The sequence below is a fragment of the Sphaerodactylus townsendi genome, linkage group LG04 (genome assembly GCF_021028975.2).
Source record: "Sphaerodactylus townsendi isolate TG3544 linkage group LG04, MPM_Stown_v2.3, whole genome shotgun sequence".
Lineage (NCBI taxonomy): Eukaryota > Metazoa > Chordata > Lepidosauria > Squamata > Sphaerodactylidae > Sphaerodactylus > Sphaerodactylus townsendi.
In genome coordinates this window covers 41,640,107-41,662,687 of record NC_059428.1, presented here as the reverse complement: position 1 = coordinate 41,662,687, position 22,581 = coordinate 41,640,107, and the positions used below count along the sequence as shown (strand labels likewise).

Genomic DNA, 22,581 nt, shown 5'->3' with positions numbered 1-22,581 from the left:
ATAGAGCTTAAAATTTTTAGATGTTCAAAAAAAGTTGAAAAACCTATATCGGTATGAAGTTTAAATTTTTGGCCAGTTATGCATAACATGTTTGCTGCATTGTGGGGTAAATGAGATTTCTTGTACAGACATAGATTTCTTGTACAAACGTAGTTCTTCAAGCCCTTCTTTCACTTTTTATTCTCTCTACAGCAAGCAAGACCACTTCTAGCACAATTTTAATTTTGCTTTACTGCCAGAGCAAGCTGATTTGCCAATGAACACATCTTCACCCTGAATATCTTCCCTCCACCCACAGCCAGTGTTCACACTCCCTCTCACTGCCATCCACACCTTCTTCATTCTCCCTTCCATATTGCCAGCTCATTCAAGTGAAAGAAAAGAAGCTCACTCACATGGGTTTAGCCAAAACATGACGATCTCTGCATTCGATTTAGATATTGAGATATTGACAGAGAGTGCTTGGAAATAACAAGCCTCTGTGCTCCCGTGTCAGCAGTGGTGGTGGTGGGGGGGGAGAATATCAGCTGTAGCACAGTGTCCCCTTCTGTAGTAGCATGTGATCCAGGGAATTGCTTTGCTCTTTTATTGGAGGGGGATTATTTTTGGAACAGAAAAATCTATAGAAGTGCAGTTTAAAGACTGAGCCAACAATCTTGACTAACAAGTGTAATGAGATCTGTGCCTTTAAGAATAAATTGATGGGCTGAGTTAAGAGAACCAGGCCAGGAGAGTTCTCTGCAGAAAAACTGAGTACCTAAGAGGGTGTGTAAATAGAGAAACCCAAGGAGAACCCACTGCAAGGCCACTGTGCAGAGAATAGTCCCAAGGTAAGCTTTCCATGCATAATAGGCCTTTGTCCGGATTCTCAAAAAAATCTGGTTTATTTAACTTGAATTTGAAAAATACTGTAAAGATTGATGCATGCCCTTACTTTCAAGTATTTGAATACAATCTTAAGCAGGTTTATTCAGAATCCAATTGAAACTTGTTCAGTAAGGCTAACCTGCCCCCACCCCAAACATGTACTTAGGACTGCAATATTTATGTATGGATATTTTATAAACAGCAAACAGAATTCATTTAATTATATTTCATTTTATTTATATGGGTTTTTTTAATAACAAATGGATTATAATATTTTAAAATCCTTAAATTTTATAATTAATGCAAGTTATTTTAAAAAGTAAAATGATAGGCTTGGGTATACCTAAAACCCCAACAGGTAAAAAAAAATTAACTAGAAATAGAAAACAATTTACAAGAAATAGAAAACAATATTTACCTGAATTAAAACATACTAAAGTCTATTGAATTGTAAAACACTTTTTTAAAAATTGCCCTGAAAACAGAATGGACGTTAACAGTTTTAGCTTAGGGTTGCCAGTCCCATGGTGCAGGCAGGGGTATTCATTCTTTACCACCTCTCTGAGCAGCATCAGGGGAAAACCGAGAAAATGTAGTTGTTTTATAAGGACAAGCCATTTCCAAGGAAAACCTATCAAACCTCCTTATTATCAGTTAAGGAAACTCTCATTATGTCACAGAGCTCTCAGGCTGTTCCTAAAGAAATGTGATATAATTTCTGACTATTCCCCAAATGTGACATAATGCTGTCAACAGCCCCTTTCCTTCATTCTCACATCCCATGCATACTACTGGATTGTATGTCTTGAGTCCAGTCATCTAGGATGGAATACTGCTAGTGTTGTCTCAGTACATTTCTACTGGTGCTAAGACTCCAGCATATGCAAAAAATATTTTGGGATCAAACCATTGTGATTTAGCCTTTAACAAGTATCTTAATCTATGTAAAAACACTTGCATCTGTGTTAGACCTGAAGAGTCCTGCATTCTTTAGTTAGCGTCATGTGTTCTCTGCCATCCTTCATTCATTACTATTCAGAATCCAGGTACCTTTCAATTGAATGTTGACAGAGAGGGCCAGCCAAAAGCTTATTTGCCCCACAGTCTGGTCCAATGAGGGCACATATGTTCACCATTACTGGAATAAAGAGGTGAATGAGATTTTGTTTCTTTCTTTTATAGCAGATCACTATGTTGCAAATACTATTTTTTTCAGGATTTGTAGATTAATTGTTACGTGTTTTTGTTCTTTTCTCCATTTAGCTCCTCACAAGTTTCCAGAATTTCCTAAAATACACACTCCCACACTGCAAACGCCCAGGGGAAAATTAGGTAATGGCAATTGTGTGTGTCCTTTGATTTAATTTTTACTTGACAACATTTTTTAAATGGTCAGTGCGTACTCACAGGCACACAATAGATATATGGTGTAATATCTGTTCTAGTTCTTCGTATGACTAAGGAACTTTATTCCATCATTTTATATTTCTTTCCATTTTGTGCAAAATGATGTCCCAGAAGGCCCAGTCACTCTACCATATGAGTCTTAGAAAATACACTTCTTGTGTCATAAATTCTGTATCATTGTTCTCTAAATGCTTGGCAATTTCTTTTACTGTAGCTTCACATGAAATGCAGCCAGTTCCTTCGCAGCCACAAACGACTGCTCCAAAAACCACACAGACAAAGCTGGGTAATTATTGTTTTTCCTTCAGCTGCATGCTTCAGGATGGGCATTATGTGAATAATACAGTTTAGTACACTGGCCCAAAGAGTACCTTTTGCAACTATAAGCCTAACATACCCAACGATACATGTGTGTATGCAAACGATATATATACACATAATGTGGACTGCCTACATAAGTTTTACACTTGTCCTCAAAACCACATTCATTCGATTGTCATACAGTTAAGTTTCCCAACACTACCTGCACAATGACCAGGACATTTGGGGATGGTGCCTGAGAAGGATGAAGTTTGGGGAAAATATGATATCATTTTCAGGTTATGCTGTAGGCTGTCTTCTCTACTGTTTATGGTCTACCACAGATACTAGGGGGAAATTCCTTGAGTGTCACTATGTGGAAGCCATTTTTTCTTCACATTTCATTTCCTTGGGGGTGGGAAATTTGGGTGGTAGCAGGCATTGGAAGGCCTACATACAGGTTTATTGATAGTAGTGTGTGGCAGCACAGTCTCGTTATTATGAGTAGTGCATACTCATCTGTATCAAGTCAGAATAGTCATGATCAGAAGATAGACACATTCCAAACAGTGCATAAGAACTTAATTGCCATCAAATATTGTACTGTTCAGACTGAAGAGCCAGTCTTCATGGTTATATGGAACCAGATGAAGGGAACATTATGATCTCATAATGCTTCCACACAGAGGCGTATCAGGGGAAAACAGCACCTGGGGGCAACACCTGGTCAAGCGCCCCCCCCCACGTCCCACTTACGGCAGTGGCACCACTGGGGCAGGCCAGCTTCTGCCCTCCCCATCAGCAGGGAGGACAGGGAGGACAGGGGGGCTCCTGGCCATGTGGCGGGGGCCTGGCCTCAGCACCAGGCGCCATCAACACCGGCCCAGTGGAGTAGATGCCTCCCTGCCATGCTACATCATGTGCCAGCACAATCCCCCAGTGGGGGAGAGGCGACCATGTGACTGAGCCTGTCCTTGCGTGCTGATGTGATCCCCCAGCAGGGGAGAGGCCACTCCACTGCACTGCTGGGCCCGGCCTTGGGCACCGGCATGATCCCTTGGCAGGAGAGAGGCATCCTGGCTGCATGGCTGGGCTTGACCTTGGACACTGGCAAGTGGTGCCCCAACACCAGGGAAGTCACTGAGTGCTAGCCAGGATGCTGCGCCACAGGAACCTGGCCAGCACCCCCCACATGTCCAAAAGGCATGCGCCAGGGACATGGGTAACCCCATGGCCCTATAGGTGGTACACCCCTGCTTCCACACTAACTGTGTAGTAACCCCATGGCCCTATAGGTGTACCCTATAGGTGGTACACCCCTGCTTCCACACTAACTGTGTAGTCTAGAATAGACATCATGCATTTGTGTAGATTTGCAGATGATCTCATTTTGTTCCACCATTTCCTGTATGGCTTTTCTATCTTGGGTGGTGGGGGCGGATCTGATTTACATATATTTTTTTCAGCTTGTACTTATGCATGGTATTTATTTATGTAGGCTTGGTCCTCTTACCAATTCTCTTTAATACATGAGAACTTTAAAATAGATCTTAAACTGGAGTTGCTATCTATCCATCCATCCATCCATCCATCCATCCATCCATCCATCCATCCATCCATCCATCCATCCATCCATCCATCCATCCATCCATCCATCCATCCATCCATCTATCTATCTATCTATCTATCTATCTATCTATCTATCTATCTATCTATCTATCTATCTATCTATCTATCTATCTATCTATCTATCTATCTATCTATCTATCTATCTATCTATCTATCTATCTATCTATCTATCTATTATTTGACTTCTGCTTCCTCTATTCTGAATCAGTGTTTGTATGTCATAGTGAAGGGGATGATAGTGTACAGGTTGAAACTGAATCTAGATAAGATGGAGGTAATATTGGTCAGGAAAGCTGATGTCTTAGTTGTTGTTGAGGTTAGATTAAATGAAAATACTTTGGGACACTGACTGGCTGTTTCATATACAGAGTGACATAGTAATTAAGAGTGCCTTCCATCAGTTAAACTTCCAATTACCACCTGCATTTATTAGCTAGATTGTATGACGTCTTGCTTTGGCCTAATTATTTGCCACTTAGGGCTGCCAACGTCTACGTAGAGACTGGAGATCTCACAAAATTACAGTTGACTCTAGCCTACAGGAATACATTTCCATGGAAAAAATGGCTACTTTGAAAGGTGGGCTGTATAGCATTATAGCCTTTTTAAACCCTGACCTCCCAGGTTCCACTCCCAAATCTCCAGGAATTTCCAAACCCAATGTTTTTAACCCTAGTCATTATGCTTTACTGGATTATTGTTGTTCTGTGAGCTGATTGAAATTGTTGCTGCTCAAGGTGGGCAGACAGGGATGGTTCTTCTTGGCAATGAAAAACATACTCACCCATTAATGGAAAATTGCTGGCCACAGCTTGTTTAATTATTAGCAAAGGTGCGTAGGTGCAAGGTGAGGATGGATCCACCACCGTGGTGGCACACCTGCCCACCCCCCACTAACACCCTCAACAAGCCTGCTTGAAGAGACCCGTTTTGGATGGCAAGTGCCTGGGAATCCCTGTGGGCACCAGCCTCTACTTGGCACTCCCCTTGCCACCAGGGGGTACAAGCCATCTACCTGCCCACTCTTGGGCTTGCAGTATATGAAGCTCCCTGATCATTGGGGAGGCAGGCACGCAGATTTCCCCTCCCCAAAAAAGGATCTATCCCCATGCCCAAAACTCAAATTTCAAGCTGTGACAAAATGGAATTAAATTATGAAGTAAATTGAAAGTATTTGTTTCTACTTGAAAATGGAGGGAACCTGGGTGTGGGTGAAAAAAAAACAAAGTAGGTAACTTAGAAGAGGCTTAGAGGCCAAGGATTCTACTTAAGCCACACTTTATTGTAAGCAGCACCCCTTGGCCCCACCCCTGCATTGGCCACAGCAGATCACGGCACCCTGAGCCAGCCCCATTCAAGAGTTTTGCCTGCAGGGTAATAGGTGGCCAGCTCTGCGCCACCTCACCTTCCCCAACCCCTCTCATGCAGCAACCTGCTGCTGCAGGTGAGCCTGAGCCACATTTAGTATTGTTTCTCAGTATGTTATTGTTAGATTTTTAATTGATTTTGTAAGCCACTTTGAAAGTTGTAATGAGTAGCCTAATTCTTTTAAAAATCAAAACCTGGAGAATAAGCTGAATAAGCATCTATTCAGGAATGTTGTTGCCATATGAGTTAATTGCTCAGGCACTAATAAACAAGATATACACTACCATGTGAAACAATTCAAGGAAGTAGTGCAAGTTAAAGAGACAATTCGTTGGAGGGATGATAGGAAGTATTTATTTTTCTTCCAAGTAAACATAATAGAAGGATAGTTACTAGGATTTTAATGCTATAGTAGTTGCTGTGTGGAACCACCAACTATACTTGCAACTAATTGCAGGACATGAAGGATTGGACTGGGAAAGTAACCAAGCTCTGGGCTAAAGGCTGTTGTATACATGTGATACACAACACTACTTTTTCCTGAAAGCTGTTCTTGTGAAATAACACGAGGAGTAACATGCCATCAGGATTCTATTATTACTATCGAAACGGTCCATTTGAGGTGATCTTTAAAAGAAAAGGAAGGTAATAAATGCACAGGACATGTTAGTGTAACCTCAGCTTGTGGGTTCTGTGGGGCAGTACTTGGAATGAGTTGCAACAACAATTTTTAAACAACAAAATGGTTTACTTTTCTTTACAACCATCCCCCATCCATTCAAGGTCCTGTTCAGGTTGCATTTCAAGTCCTTCTATTTACAGTCTACTGATATTGCCAAGTCCAATTCTTCTTTGCAAGTGATGTAGTTCCTGAAGACTCAGGCGGGCTTGATGAACAGGTTGGTAACATGATGAAGGTCTCCCAGGAGAACTCTCACCCACAGTCCTCCCATAAAAAGAAAACCCTGAAACAATAAAACTCCAACATTTTACAACATAGCAAAAAACAATAACTACCTTCCCAGTAGTTCCCAACAATATTGCAATTACCTTAACAAGGTGTTAAGGGCTTATAGAAATCAAGGTCCGAGTCTGGTACCCTTGTCTTCTGCAAAGAGCTCTTTCAGCCTTTCTGCTGCTCTGAGTCTCCACCCCCTTACTGGGTCAACCCATTCTGGGCCAACCCATTCTGGGCATGGGGGTTACATTAGCACTTAGGGTACTTACTAATGGAACTCATGAATTCAGAACAAACTGTGAAAACAGAATAATTGGGGGTGGGGCTGTGAAGCGGTTTGGTGAGAAGATTAGGAACCAACTAAATAAAATGTTTTCAGTGATTCAGATCCAGCCACATAGCAGTTGTGCAGAACATCACTTTTAAATCCTTACCGAGGACCAATTCTAGTCAAGATCATGGCATGGGGGCATAAAGGCTCTCCTGCCCCCAGCCAATGCATGTGTATGTCCAGCTCCATAATTATGCAAATAACTCCCCACTGGACAGTTTTGGCTTGAGGAAATGGGCCCCTCCTTCCCAAATGCTATGACCCTAAGCCAAAACAGGACCACACAGGTTTTAAAAATTATGTTGCCTATTGCAGGAAGGCAAAATCTTTTTTTAATGGCATAAAGTTTGGCCCTGAAAGGACAGGCAAGTTAGAGAGTAGTCAAAGCATCTGGAGAAACTCAGCTAACCAGAGGCTAACTGGATGTGAGAGAAAAGAGAGAAGGAGGCATTGCATGAGAATGCTAAATGAGCTGGACTCTGGGAAAGGGTGGCATAATGATCAAATAAATAAAATGCCTGGGGCAGGGGAGGCAGGAAGTAAAACAGTTGAATAATTGTGAGGACAGAATTGGGAAAGGAGAAGGGGAAAATAATTCTAACAGTCAAGTCCAACATTTTTTTAATTGCTTTGAACTATGAAAGGAATTGAACAAAATGACTTGAAAAAGAGGCAGATATTTTTCAGCAGACTATGCAACTGGTTGTTCCTTCTCGTGATGTTGTGGGGTTCAGATGCAAGAGCAGACATTGTGGTTTTGTAGGGAGTGGGCAACAAGCATTGTCATGCATTCAGTAAAGCCAGAGCTAAAAAAAAATTGGTAGCAATATAAGGAAACAGAAAAGCAGAGCCTGAAAAATGCCAATTATTTCCCAGAATTTTCCAGGCCGTTTGGACCCTGGTGCTATTAAAAAAAGATGGGAGAGCTCCTCTTTTCCCACCTGCCCCCCTTACTTGTCTGTTGACCACCACTGTAATCTACATGGGTTTGGAGGCAGCAGGCAGCAGAGAGCTGAACTCTTGGTTTGGTTTAGCCAGCCTAACATTAAACCCTACCTTGCCACCCTTGAAGTCCACATGGCCTTTGGAGATGACAGGGCAGAGATTAACACTGGGTGTGGCTGAGTTAAGCCCAGCATTTGACTCTAGCCCACTACCCCAAACTCCACATGAATTTCAGAGGCAACAAATGATGCAGAGCTCAATGCAGGGTTCAAGGTTTAATAGAAATGAAACATTTTGAAGAATATGAAAAAGCTGGGGAACCCCCCCCCCACACACACACACACACACACACTGTTATGGAAGTTCAGGTCTCTTAAATCTGAAAAAATCCCCCCCCCCCAAAATGGTACATATCCCTAGTTGTGAAACTGTTTAAGATCAAGACTCTGAAACAGCATACTCAAGAATGTCCTCATTGGATTTCATTGCTTGATCTCCATCTTCCCAAACTTCCCTTCTTGATTTGAGATCCACAAATATCTTTAAGATATTCAGAAGCAGATTTATCAGATATCGTTATCTGTCAAAACTTTAAATACATTTTCTTGGAAAGTTTAAACAACGTTGTCATTTTCCACTGCAGTGTTTTCTTGGAAATTTTAGAAGCATTTCAATGATATCAAGAGGGAGATATTGGTTTTTTATTTAGAAACAGTGTGGGTGGCCAATTCACAGTGCATTTAAAGTTTCTAAAAAGAAATCTTTGTTAAAATGATTGTCATGTGTATCATAGAATTTTGAGCACTCTGAATCTATGTAAATAGATTCTTATTTGTACATCTTTCAGTTATGAATCATTCAATTTTCCCCTTTTATAATTTCCAAGGTCGTTTTGTGTAATTGTTGGCAGCAAATCACTTTTCCAAGTCTGCCATGTTTGCAAGGAAATTCCTTTTGCAAGTTCATGTAAATTAAAATCATGGATGGTATATCTTTTTAGTATAATGTGTGTAATAGTGAACTAATTCTTCAGCTATTTTGAGGCTTCCTTCTAAAGTTGCTTTATAATTCATAGGAGCTGTCACCAGTCCCAGGAATTAGAATCATAGGCCGTTTCTGCGATCGGACGTCGGTGGCGCGCTCCACGCCCGGCAGGAATTCTCGCCGCCTTGAGGCGGAGGCCGCTCGCGATGGAAGCATGCGCGTGCGGCACCTCAGGCAGACAGGCCAGGTAGACGGCAGGCGGCTCCACACGCGAGTCGCCTCTTCGCGTCCCACTCACCATGTCCCCGTGTTAGGCCTGCTGGTCGTCGCGAAGCCCGCCCATTCTGCCCTCCGACCTCCAGGGGTCGGAGGACTAAAGTATGGGCGAACTTCGACGGCCAGCAGGCCGACGACGGGGACACGGCTGAGAATGAACGGGGAAGCGAAACAGGCGTGGTTCCCGGGCGGTTGTTGTTCTGCACAAGGCGCATGCGTGGAATTTCATCGCTGTTGCCAATGAAGGAAAAACAACCCTTTAAAGGGTTGTTTTTCAGGGCAGCTTGACGCTGCCCTGGGGGAGGGGGAGCGGAGTCAGGTCGGCGCTGCTGCAACTGTCGAATGGCTCCCTGGGTACGGCGTTTATCCCGTCCCCAGGGCACCATTAATGGGCTGTGCGGAAACAGCCATAATGTTAGAAGGGCTTATACTTGTATTTTGTTTTGGGTCAGATGCAGATATGTTGTTGTAAGGGTCAAAGACCATAAAATACAGGTAATTTAAGAGGTGATTCCCTGATGTTTTTATATTTACTTTAAATCTGCATTTGATCAGAGTAGTGACACAGAGGTTTAGCGGATTCCTCCCATGCCATTTCCTGAAACTCAGTTATTCAAAGGTTTTGTTGATTATTTGTTGTCGCTGATTGATTGTACTGTTGTGGCTTGACTGTGAACTACTTTGAATGAGTCTTCAGGCGAAAAGTGGCTCATTTCAGAAAAAATGATCACCTTAGTTACTGCCGCCCCTTGTACTGTGGATCTAATTTAAAAAAGGAATATCAAGCACTGCTCTTGTGAATCTTTTGTAGGTATGGTCTTTTGTCCTTTCACACAAAAATATAGTGGGTCGATCAACATTCATCATAAAATCCAGATTGATTATATGGAATCTGGTGCAAATAAGCTTCCACTAGCAAGCCAAGTTGAGCTCTAGATCACTGGCAGCAATGTTGAGTCTACTTTGCTCAGAGTGGGCCAGTGATGATGACTGTGACTGGCATAGGCTTGCTAATTCCCTTCTCCCATGCTGCTGTTGGCTGAGCCAAACAATGTAGCAGAATCCTACAGGAGCAACTTAGCTTGGCAAGTGCCAGCCAGTGACACCAGACTGCTATTGGGAAAGTGGAAGGTATCATGTCTATTTTAAGAAGGAAAGAACTTTCTGGCTGTGTAATGATACAACATCAAAAAGTAGACTTTGGGCACTTTTGCACATGCAGAATAATGCACTTTCAATCCACTTTCACAACTGTTTGCAAGTGGTTTTTGCTATTTTGCACAGTAAAATCCAGCTGCAAAGTGCATTGAAAGTGGATTGAAAGTGCATTGTTCTGCAGGTGTGAAAGTGCCCTTTTGCAAAAAGTGTTGTATGATTTTGCTTGCATTCCAGTTTGTTACAGGAATTTGGAGGAAAGCCTAATCAATGGCAATTTGTCCACCAAAGAGAAGTGCCCCCAAGCCTAACCCTGATGATTTATGGATATAACCTTGCATCATGCAGAAATATCTCATTTTTCCCTGTAAACGGAGAGAATCTCAGTATATGTCCATACAGCCACAGAGCATGTCTTGCTGAAGAATATACTAGGATGCTTCTAAAAGCAAATTTTGAAACAAATGTTTTTACACCTAAAGCTAGTTCCTCCTGAAGTTAGTGAGGTTCATCAAATTTTGATAATGTAGGGGCTTTCCCCACTCACCTGCTGCGCGCTGCTCTCGCGCACTTCTCAGCCAAGACTCATTCCTGGTGCTGCCTCGGGGTTCCCCACTTAATTCCGGCCGGGCCTTGAGCGCTCTCAAGCGCCGGGCTCATCTGTGTTAAAAAAGGTGCCATTTCTTCAGCGCCAGGAATGACGCGCACTGAGGTGGTGCAAGAGCGGCAGCGTCAGGGCGGCTGTGTGGTTGCCGCCCTTGCAAGTGGAAAGCGCCGCTGGACCCCGCGCTAGCTACATTTCCCGGAGAGCGATGACAGCAGTGAAGGTGGTGGAAAGCCCTCAGAGTTGCTTATTGAGCTACAAAATTCAGAATTGGATTATATTTTTATCTTGAAATCTCTTGTCAAAATGTGTTCCTTTTCCTTTCTTTATGGAGCACAAACAAATTCCTATTTATTCATCTGTTCCAGGACACATGTGGAACACATGTATTGTACAGCTCCAGCGCTAAGTATGGTTCTGATTTTCTATATCTCCATTGTCTGGTCCCTGCGGACAATGTTCTATTTATTTTTTATTTAAACATTCCATCCAGTTTAATTTAGGTGATTGCAATTTCTTCAAAACCTGCCCTCCTAATAATAAAAAGGACTTATTTATTTACAGTCACCTTGAGCTTGGTGATTTTAAATTACACACATGAAAAACATGAAGTTACATCCATACATTATTATTACTGAAATATATTATTACTGAAAAACGTTTTAAATTAAGACTTTCACCAACACATATCATTTTAAGGAAGTGAGAATTTGATAAGTATCTCATCAATTGGGTTGTATCCAGCAATCCATCAGCCAAAGATACTGGAGGTCATGGATTTTTCCTGCATTCTCTTCCCACCAGAAGTCCCTTGTGACCCCTGGAAAGTTGATTAGCCATGTGGGTGGGAGGGGGGCTGGGCTGTGAGGAGGATGAAAGTAAAATTGCCCTCTTGTTTCAGCGCTTGCAGAGCAGTTCCTATTGCTTCTTCCCATCTGTTCTTTTCTTTTTAAAGCCTCTCTGGGGAATGCCCTACCTACAAGCCATCCTCCTCCTTATTCCGATTGTGAACTTTCCATGTCCCCTTTTCTGCCTATATTGATTGTAAAGTACAAGTACAGAGGTAATATTCAAGCTGATTTAGATAGTGAGATTTTTTCCCTCATTTATTTATTTATTTATTTGCTTGTTTGCTTCTCATTCTAGAAGCTCAGTTTGCACAAGACTGTGCAAACTTCGAGATTTTGTGCACTTACTGCTTCCTATGCGGCTGTGTGCTTCACAGAGGTTTTACACGGTTTGCTGTTGGCAGGGATGTCTTCAGCTGTGAATCACCCCCCAGCTGGATGGATCTGCCTTTTTGCCTGCCCCCCACTTCCTTGTTCTATCTCTGCCAGAGGAACTGCTGTTGAGTGAGCAGGGAAAGCTGGGAAGAGCAAGGGAAGCATAACATATACTGATTCCTTTCACTTGCCCTACAAAACTGGGGTGAAAGTCATGCTTTACCAGGTTTTGGAAATCCTGACAAGAGTCAGGTGAGTTCTAGAGAGGCTAAAGCATGTGCTATTCCCGAAGGGAATAAACATTTGCTGTGAAGCAGACCACAAGTGCATAAATGGACTTCATCTATCCCACTTGGCTCTATGACACTAGAAGGTGGATTCTGTGGAATTACATCACTGCTGACCTCCCTCCCCTTCCCAAACTCTGCCATCCTCAGGCAGCACCCCCACATTTCCAGGAATTTCCCAACTTGGAGTTGGCACTCCTATTCATTCATATTCAATAGGTTTTATTTTATTTCTATTTTTTATTTTATTCTATTTCCGCTGATGTAGGCATGGGGGATAATGCCTACATAAAAAATGAGAGATGATCTTGTCCAAATGAACATTCAGTCATATGAGCCCACTTGTATGACACAAAATAGGTTTTCCTTTACCACTAGTTGTTTGTTAGTACTAGGTCACTGATGCTATTAAATCAGCCCACATCTTAATCATATCTGTACTATCCTCCTGATCCTGGGAAATCACTGTCAGATTAACCTAGCCATAATAATTATTGCTATGCAAACCATAGTACAGAAGACAAGGAGAAAGAAGAGGGATTTATGATCACATTCGCTATAGGAACCTCCTTTGTTTAGGTCCTCCTGTACTATGGCATGAGTAGCAATAGTTAATTGTATGTGCCTTGTAAACAATAATATATTTGAAAAAAATATTACCTAGTGAGCAGTGGTTACACTCTGCTTAAGTTACAAGGTTTCCTTAGATAATCAAAGATTTTAGTTTTTCTCTGAGCAAAGTAGATGTATGTATAGCATTGGTAAATATTCATGTATTGGATTAGAATTCTGCTTCCTGGTATTACCCTTCTTGGATTGTTTTAGCTTTAAAATACAAGAGCTTTTTGTTTAGTTTTGTTTAGCAGCTATATAGTCCAATATATGCTGATGTATTCTGTACAAAGCACTGGGTATAATAAATCCATTGAGCCAACTGCACAAGCATCTGCATGAAATGTAATACAGAGATGACTTATGAACTTGTAAAAGTATGTCAACCTATGTAGGTGGCTTCAATGTTATTTTTAATAATTAAGAATTAGCAAAACTACTGAATTTGGCTTGCAGTATTTGAGGTAGAAAACACATCAGTCCATCCAAAAATGGACCACAATGAACTGATACAGTAAAAAGCTAAAAGTCTTTCAATGTGCATCTGTACATCAGCTCTGGGGAAATAAAGCGCTTGAAAAAGGAAAACATAATTTATCTCATTATTAATTACTAGATGATTTATCCAAAGTTATAATAGAAGAATGAAAGATAATAAGGTATATCTTCTACATGTAAACCATGTTTAGTTATCAGTAAATACACTATTGAGTCAGAAGTCATAAAAATTGTGGTCTCGATAATCACATATGCCTCAGCATTCTTTTAATCTTAACTAGCGTGGCCCGGCCACGCGTTGCTGTGGCTTATTGTGGTGAAATGGGAAAGGAACAGTAGCAGCAAATCAATTGCAGAGGCCAGCAGTACATGCTCATGCAAACACGCAGCCTGATACTGTGTGATGTCAGTGATGTGTGTGCCCACATTCCTTTTTTATGGGATGGAAAGGCACTTCTCCCACTACATCTAGGCTTGTCTGGTCATGATCCTTTACCTGGGGAGTAAGTTTGGTCTGGTGCGTAATGGGTGTCGCTTCTGAGGAAAACCTCCTCTGAGGGCGCTGACGCGATGGTCCATTCAAAGTATGTCATGGTGGCTGTAACTGAGCTTTACTCCTGAGTAATGCGGCTCTAGTTTTCTTTTAACTGTAACTGCAGCATTCAGGGAATCTAGGTGCCTAGCCCCTCCCTCCCATGCCCCTTGCATGTCACTCCCCTTCACTCTCTTCCCTCCTCACTTCTCTTTCCCTTTAGCATGCAACCCTCCCCATCCCTCCCTTCCCTTTCCTCTCTCCAGCCAGCTTAGGTGGTGTGGACTGGCATCAAGATGCTAGGCCCCTGCCTCCCTCCTTTGCATGCCACCCTCACTCTCTTTCCCTCCCTCACTTCTCTTCCCTTTGCATGCCACCCCTCCCTCCTCTCCTCCCTTCCCTTTCCCTCCGCTAGAGGTGGGTGGGTCTTATCAAGATGTTGGGCCCCCCTGCCTCCCCTCCCTTGCATGCCACCCCTCACCCTCCCTCTCTCCGCTTCCCTTGCATGCCTCCCCCCTCCATCCCTTTCCTCTCCCTCCCTCTCTTCCCTTGCATGCCACTCCAGTGGTGGTGGGATCCAAAAATTTTAGGTGTAAACAGATTCCTAAGTGGTGATGGGATTCAAACTGCATGTGAGAGCCTAATGGGGCTGGGCGGGGCACGACGGGGGCATGACCAGCTGATTCCCAGGGTATGGGGCATTACTGGCAGGGCTGTGGCAAGTGACACTGAGCCGCTGTGCCGGGTCCCCCCCAGGATGTGGGAACCCGAATGCATTTTGGCATGGCACAGGCTGCCACTGCCACACCGTGCACCTCTCTAAGCTAGATCACTGCTTCAAGTTCTCATGTGCTACTTCTGAGAGGAGGGGCATAACTAAGGCAAAATCACGTGGCAAAATCACTCAATTAGTAACCCCTCTCTCGGCACACCACACAAATAATTAGTCCCAAACCCACTTCCTCAAACTCCAGTGAGAAATCCAGTTGGATCCCATCTCTGATGCCACCCCTCCTCCTCAGTGGCAGTGGAGGTTAAGTCAAAATGTATCTAATCTTGAGGAACCAGGTTTGATTCTCCATTCTGCCCAGCTTCTCTGAGCTTTCGTGTGGAGGCTTATCTGGGAATTCCAGTTTAGCCTGTACACTCCCAAAAATGCCAGCTGGGCCAAGGACCTTGGGCTAGTCTCAGCTTCTCGGAGCTCTCTCAGCCCCACCTACCTCACAGGGTGTTTGTTGTGAGGGGGGAAGGGCAAGGAGATTGTAAGCCCCTTTGAATCTCCTGCAGGAGAGAAAGGGGGATATAAATCCAAACTCCTCTTCCTCCTCTTCCTCCTCCTCCTCTTCTTCTTCTTCTTCTTCTTCTTCTTCTCCCTTCCTTCCCTCTCCCTCATGTGTATGTGTGTGTATGTATTTCACTTCCACTCCAGTGACTGCCTATGTACTGTTTTCACTGCTCATATCTGGCCGTCTGAGTGAACATTCTAAGCAGCACGAACATTCTAAAAGTGACAGTTATACACAGGCATGTCCTTCACCAGGGAGGGCCAGGAAAAAGGCGTTTTTACCTGGTCTAGGTATGAAATTTCAGGTATGTGAACATCTGAAAACACTCTCGCCTGACTGACTATAGTGGCTGGGAATTTTCAGAGGAATTGGCCCTGCAGTTACTGAGGTACCCTGTCACCAACACATACACGGTTAGCTTTTTATATATATAGATTTCAACATGAAGCTCCCCGAGCGAGGTTGTTGGGAAACAGCGGCTTCCAACCACTGCCGTGCGAACGGCAGCGGGGCTTCTTGGAATAAGCACCATCCCTCCCCCCCTTCCTCTATTCAACTTAGCTCGGTCCTCCCAGACCGTCCCAGCGCATTGCCGTAGGCCGAGGACATGTTCTCTGCCCCGCGACGGAGTGGTCGCGCAGGGTGGGGGGGCGTGTCCCCTGGCCTCGGCAACACGCCGCATGGTCGCAGGGAAGGTACGTCGATCGGGCGATGGTGCAGCACGGCGCCATCTTCTCGGTAGTTTCTGGTTGGGTCGGCATCATGTACGCCGACCCAACCCCCACCGTGGCCGTGCAGAAACGGCCTAGGTTATACTGATGTGTTTGCCCTTTCTGTCAGAACATCTCTGCCAGCAGACTGGGCAAAGGCATCAATGGCCAAGTGTTTCACAGCCCTGTGGCAGCGAAACCTGGAAGTGGGCACTGCTGTGGCATACCACTGGTGTCCAGTTAGACGCCAGTATGGAGGAGGGGTGGCTGGGGCATTCTTGGGGAAGAGCCAACTTTAATAGCCTTCCACATAGGCTTTTGGGACAGGAACACTGCAACCAGGGCTTCAGACTTGTGCCACCTCAAAGGATGGCATAACTGAGTTAAGCCCTTTGGAGGGCTTCCAAGTGCCTGGGTTTTTTCCCCTTTAGCTGCCTCTCCACTGATCTCCAGACTGTAGAGATAAGTTCCCCGGGAGAAAATGGCTGCTGCAGCAGGAGAACTCTATAGCATTATGCCCCTCTGAGGTCTCTCCCTTCTTCATGCCCTGCTCTCCTCAAGATCCACCCCCAATCTCCACAATTTTCCCAATCTGGAGCTAGTAACTCGGGCAGGATGTGATCCCAGATGTGAGTGAGGCCTAGAATGTTCTATATTACATTCTTTCTTGTTCTGTGCCACCTTAACTGAATGACTTAACTTTAGCAAAGTTAGAAAAACTAAACTCCTATATTTGGCAGTGATTCAGTTAACAAGATTTAATCCAAAATTATCACAGTGCAGGCAGGAAGGAACTAAATCACGACCACCCATCATTTATTCAAATCAACATGCTTTGACGAAGGAAATCCTTAATGGACTGTGATTTAAACAGATTACCTCATCTATAGCACCTACTAAACTGGTAAAATTAAAAACAATGGTTAAGACTCAGGGAATGGTTTAGGGTTTTTTTTTCTTACAGGAAAAATAGTTTTGTTCTTGCAAAAACATTTTTTCTGGGTAGGTTTTTTTTCTTATACTTGTCAACATTTCTTCCAGCAGTCACAAATGAACCTATTCTGGAATCTCTAACACCTAAAACAGCTAAGCTTGACTGGCCAAGGGCAACACTGGGTAATGTTGTTTTTCACTGTGAATGGTCATATTACATTTATATTTCATCAGAAACATTTCCATTCTGTGTGAATTCATTTCTTCCAGAATATAATTACCATCTTTCAGTACTGACTTTTATCATACCTCCTAACTTCTTACATTTTTGCACTACCAAAAGTGTTTACATTCTTATTTTTCCATATAGGAATATGGTTCATAGTTACTTTTTTTTCAGTAATAAGACTTGCATGGATTTCCCCATCATTTTCTTATCCATCATGTTACAAAACTTTATTTGTGGAGATCACTACTGTCTTTGGAGCTCTAAAATTTGTTCCACATTAACACAAAATGATCTGATCACTACATTTTCATCAGTTAAATTTCCTGTTCATTTTTGAACTTTTTCTTCATCGTGGAATGATTGTTGCATGTACTGTTTGTTTTAAAATAATTTTGATTTTAATAGGATGTAAATAAAACCTTGATGCTCTTTTCAGTGCCATCTGAAACACCACTTACTCCTTTTAAGTGGAAACCTTCTGCCACTCCAGAAGGATTGCTTGTGAAACCTGGTAACCAACTATTCAATTTATTATTGCATATAGAATTTTCAAATCTATATCATATCTTGCTGTGAAATGATGATTGTTGATATGATGAACCTGAGTAACATCTCTGTTTATGTTTTTCAAAAGCAGCAAAAATTAAGCTTATTTCATTACTGAGCATGAGTTTGATAATAAAATGCAAATATTTAATCTATATTGCAAACATATGAAATTATATATTTATTCTATTGATATTGATTATGAACAGGAAGGAAATATGTGTGGAATACTGCTTTTAATAACACTATTCATTTCTCGCTGTTTTACTTTCAGAATTATAATAGATTGTTTTCTGAAACTTGATTTCTCATGAAAAAGGAACACCATTATTTGGACATGCGATAGTTGTGATGGGACATGTTTGTGTGTGTTATTTCCTTTTGTCATCTTTTGTCAAAAGGATAGGGTGCTGATCTCAACTTCGTTCATGAAAAATAGTGAACATTGGCCTGTCTGCATGAGTTTGGTATTATAGACCTTCTTACCTTGCGTTTCAAGACTTTTTTATTCACAGTTTCTTTACTTTAAAAGTTTTTTGAATAACTAAGAAATATTTCAGATGTTTGTTTTACAGTCTCAGATTGGTGACATGCAGTTAGTTATAGCTGTCTTCTTCCATTCAGTTTTGAACTGTTTTATTTTTCTAGCTTCTAAACCACCACCATTGGAGCAGAATATCCCTAAAACTTCTCGGATTACTGAACGGTTAAAAACTACTCCAGGTAACATAAATTTCCTGGAAAATATAGCTTGCAGAAGACCCACCCTTAAAGATCTATTTAATTTTGACAAAAAGAAAAAAACCTTCACTTTGTATTCAAGATGTTTGGTGAATTCTTGAAATCTTCATCATTTCGGCAGAACCGGTTGTTAAAATGGTGCTTGTAAACAACCAGTTGTTACATTATTTGAATCCCACCACTTTTTGAAAGGTATGTATGCAAAGCTACAGTGACACAAATATGCACATATTGCAGCTTCTCTGATCGTGTTGCCGTAGCTTCACAGACATTCCCCTCAAAACAAAAGAAAAAGAAAAATGGCCATTGGGTGCAATCAATTAAGATATATTTTCAGTGCTACAATAAGTTTTGTTCACTGCACTTCAATTCTGACATGATAGGAACAACACATTCAATATCTGTTTAATGATGATGATAACAACAAAACCTATATATACCACTTTGAACAGGGGTCCTTAACCTTTTTATGCCTGCAGGTACCTTTGGAATTCTAAAAGGAGGTGGTGGGTACAACTACAAAATGGTTGTCGCAGGAGCTGGAAAAAAACCCCGCAAAATGTCAGGAAGTTAGATTATGCATGGCTCTAATAGTAACTCCTTAATATTTCAAACAAAAGATGTGCATCATAGAATGCCTTTTAAAATAAACAATACATTGTTTTTTAAAAAATTCTGGCATAAAACAGCTTTTCAATTACACAGTGAAGATCTTTCTGTTGCGGCAGCAACTGTTGCCAAAGAGGATTGTGTTTTTTTTTAATTTGCCATGCTAATCAGATCTCCAATAGCCAATCAGAAGTCCTCCTAACTAAGCTCAACTTGACCCACCTACTTTCTAAAAGCACTTGGATGGTATTAGGAAAGATGTTGGTGGGCACAATAGTACACATGAGTTCCATATTGGGTACCCTTGCCTTGCCTTCCAAGTGTTGACAGCACGTCCCATCTGTAATACTGGTAATCTTTACAGCAACTCTGTACATTAGATGAATCATAACATTGAAAGGAGAAGTTCTTGGTCTGAGAATAGTAACTTTTCTAAAAACATTTGGGGAGTTCTTGGCAAAAAGTTGGTGAACATGTTTTTGTTGTCTGATAGTTTGAAGATTTATTTTTACTATTGATTTACACTTTGCAGCATTTCTTGTTACATGTCCACTTTAGCTAATATGATTCTGTTCCTAGGAAGAAAAAAAAAGACTGTAAGAAGCAAAAATCTATAATACCGCCTGTGTCTTTCAGCTCTGCCAGAAACAAAATTTGTTCCTTCTACAACTAAACCTGCTCAACACAAAATTCCAGAAACTAAACCTGGTAATTACATTTCATACCCAGGTTTATTACTATTATTATTTTGTAATTCACACATTTTGTTAACATAGCCTGTATTTAAAGGCTATGTTGGTTCTCTCTAAGAAGATACAAAACCTTTGTCTACTTGCCTAGTTGTGATTTTAAATTTGTCTATTTTACCACCAATATACAAATAATGCTTTCAGTGAAAACAGCTGTAGTAACATAAACATGCTGGTAATCTGAAAGAAACCAGTTGTACTGCGCCCGGGGCGGGGTCCCCATTGGGACCGCTGTTGCCAACCCACCTTCCCTTGCCCGGATGCTGGAACTTCCAGCCTCACTCCCATTCTCCGGGGAGTGGACTAAGTGGGACAGCCGCTTTAGCCACAGCTTGCATCAGCTGCCCACAGCTGGCCCAGGGTTTGCAGAAAGTTAGGGAGGGAGAGTAGGGTAGCCCCCCTGCCAGCCTCTGGACTGCTGGCTTCTCCTTCCCTCTCAGTTCCTGCCCCCTCTGACCAACCACCGCCTCCCTTCCTCTCCAAGACCTTCCTCCCTGTTGCCCTCTCCTCTCCTCCCCTTGGACTTCCCCACCGTCGTCCTCCTTGTCCCTCTACATCCTTCTCTTCTCCCTCACACACATGCACACACTCCCTCCTTCCCTTCTTCTCGTCCTCCCTCTCCCCTTGCTTCCCGTGTTTTCCCCCTTTTATCCCCTCTGCTTCAAACTGCCAGGTTGAAAACCCCGCCCCCACACCTCCGTGCTTCCTCCCCGCTTCTCTCCTCAAGACCTCAGCCCCAATACCAGGCCCTCAGCATGGCCTGCCAAGCCCTCAGTCTCGGCCTGGCCACCCTCGGTAGCGTCTCTCTCCCCGCCCGGCTGGGGCCTTCACAATCTGTGCCTTTGTTCTGTGGTGGCTTGGCGAGGAGGCAGGGAGTCGCTCCCGTCCCTTGCTGGTGCAGCGACCCTCGCTGGCGCAGCAACGGGTCTCCCCTCCCATCACGGCGCCCCGCATCGCGGGGGATGCGCCCGCCGGCCGCAGGCAGGGGCGCAAGTCCAGGGAGGGGGTGGGGACTACCCCCACTCCCAGACACAAGTCTTTATATTATTTCTATTTGTGAGCATGTAGTGATCCTTAGTAGTGAAAATACCTATCAGGTTAATAAACTTCTATGTAGAAACATCTATTTCCCAGAAGACTTATTGTTTTCTCTTTTTTGTCAGCAGAAAAAGAGCCTCAATGGGAGAGCACCACACCTAAAATTTATAAAAACCCTGAATTACCAAGAACAACACAGGGTAATGATGAATTAGGTTATCATGAACCCATAGGAGGACATCGTAGTAGTTAATATTTGTTTATTTATTGACATGAAGTCAACCGTATGCTTCTGTCTTTTGAAGGGGGACAGCAATCCCCATCCCTTCAGTTTGCATGCTGCAACTTGCTTTTATGCTGTCCATAAGAGTGGTGGTTGACTGGACTGCAGAGAGATGGAGAAATTGGGACAGTGCTGCTCCACAAGGTGCTTGGATACATGCCAGTAATTCCAAAGATCACCAATCTGTGATGTTTGGGTAGTAGAGTTTGTCTCCCAACTGGCCTGGAACTGGAGTTCTTGTGAGTCAGCTACAAAACAAAGGGAGGAGCTAACATCTGTACTGCTGCCTGGCACTAAAAGGAAAATCAACATCAAGATACAGGAATCAGTTTTACTGTACTTGCTTTTAAGGTGGCAGTGTCTCATGGTTTGGAATTGATTTCAGGTGCAGCTGCAAAACGATTAACCACCATACATCCTTTCTTTTTTTTTTCTTTGGAAATGGTTGTATGCTCTCACAATCTTTTTCAGACCCAAATTAGAAGAAGAATTGGATTTATATCCCCCCTTTCTCTCCTACAGGGGACTCAAAGGGGCTTACAAACTCCTTACCCTTCCTCCCTCACAACAAACACCTTGTGAGATAGGTGGGGCTGAGAAAGCTCAGAAGAACTGGGACTATCCCAAGGTCACCCAGCTGGAATGTGATGGAATGTACAGGCTAATCTGAATTCCCCAGATAAGCCTCCACAGCTCAGGCAGCAGAGCGGAGAATCAAACCCGGTTCCTCCAGATTAGAGTACCCCTGCTCTTAACCATTATGCCACTGCTGCTCCTTTAGATGAGGTGGTAGAAATTTCTTGATTGGAACTCCTTTTTAAAAGGTCCAGGTGATGGTGGCTCACAAATCAGATTCCTGATGTGACATCTCTCTGTGTGTGTGTACACACGTGCACGTATGTGATACTTCCCTTATGCCATTTTCTCTTACATACCTCAGCCAAAACTGCTATGTGGCCCTCAACAGAAAACATCCGGCTTATTTTGCAAATCTTGTAGGTTGACCATTTGAGATACTTATACCATTCTAGGACTAGATATACACAAAAGTGCTTTTTTAAAATTCCTATTTGTGTTAGAAATGCTTCCATAGCTGCAAGTCCCAATAGATTTGTATGTTTTCCATACCAGCTAATGTTTTCCCAGATACTTACAAATGGTATTTTTATTTTTATTCCTTTCAGCTCTCAGTAAAACAAAAATCACTGTTTCCAAACCCCAAATCCTTCCCCATCTAGAAGAGCCAAAGACTGTACCGGGTAATTGTACTTTCCTATAACTACTTTGTTCCATGGCATGGATCAGGGTTCTTTCTGACTGATTTGGACAGACATTCATAAAAGCAGAGCATATGTTGTTTACTGTTTTCTTATGTAATCTAAAAACACATTATATAAATTATACATAATCACAAGTAACATTTGATAAACCAACTTCTGTGATTAAAAACATGATTTATAATAGTCCAATGAGATACCACA

The 22,581-nt window shown here is 42.6% G+C and overlaps 1 protein-coding gene across 12 annotated transcripts in view; it reads left to right on the top strand.

The window, feature by feature from the left end:
- The window catches only part of LOC125430742 (ABI family member 3 binding protein), a 199,323-nt gene that overhangs the window by 98,947 nt on the left and 77,795 nt on the right, over positions 1 to 22,581 (top strand). For 9 of the 12 annotated variants that reach the window (XM_048492918.1, XM_048492922.1, XM_048492916.1 and 6 more), the window contains 8 exons: positions 2,131 to 2,199; positions 2,489 to 2,560; positions 17,014 to 17,088; positions 17,571 to 17,645; positions 18,329 to 18,403; positions 19,667 to 19,738; positions 20,943 to 21,017; positions 22,285 to 22,359. In XM_048492918.1, coding sequence (XP_048348875.1) covers positions 2,131 to 2,199; positions 2,489 to 2,560; positions 17,014 to 17,088; positions 17,571 to 17,645; positions 18,329 to 18,403; positions 19,667 to 19,738; positions 20,943 to 21,017; positions 22,285 to 22,359 — 588 coding nt within the window. The remainder of the gene's footprint in view (positions 1 to 2,130; positions 2,200 to 2,488; positions 2,561 to 17,013; positions 17,089 to 17,570; positions 17,646 to 18,328; positions 18,404 to 19,666; positions 19,739 to 20,942; positions 21,018 to 22,284; positions 22,360 to 22,581) is intronic. The other 3 variants (XM_048492915.1, XM_048492925.1, XM_048492926.1) reach the window with 3 other exon arrangements.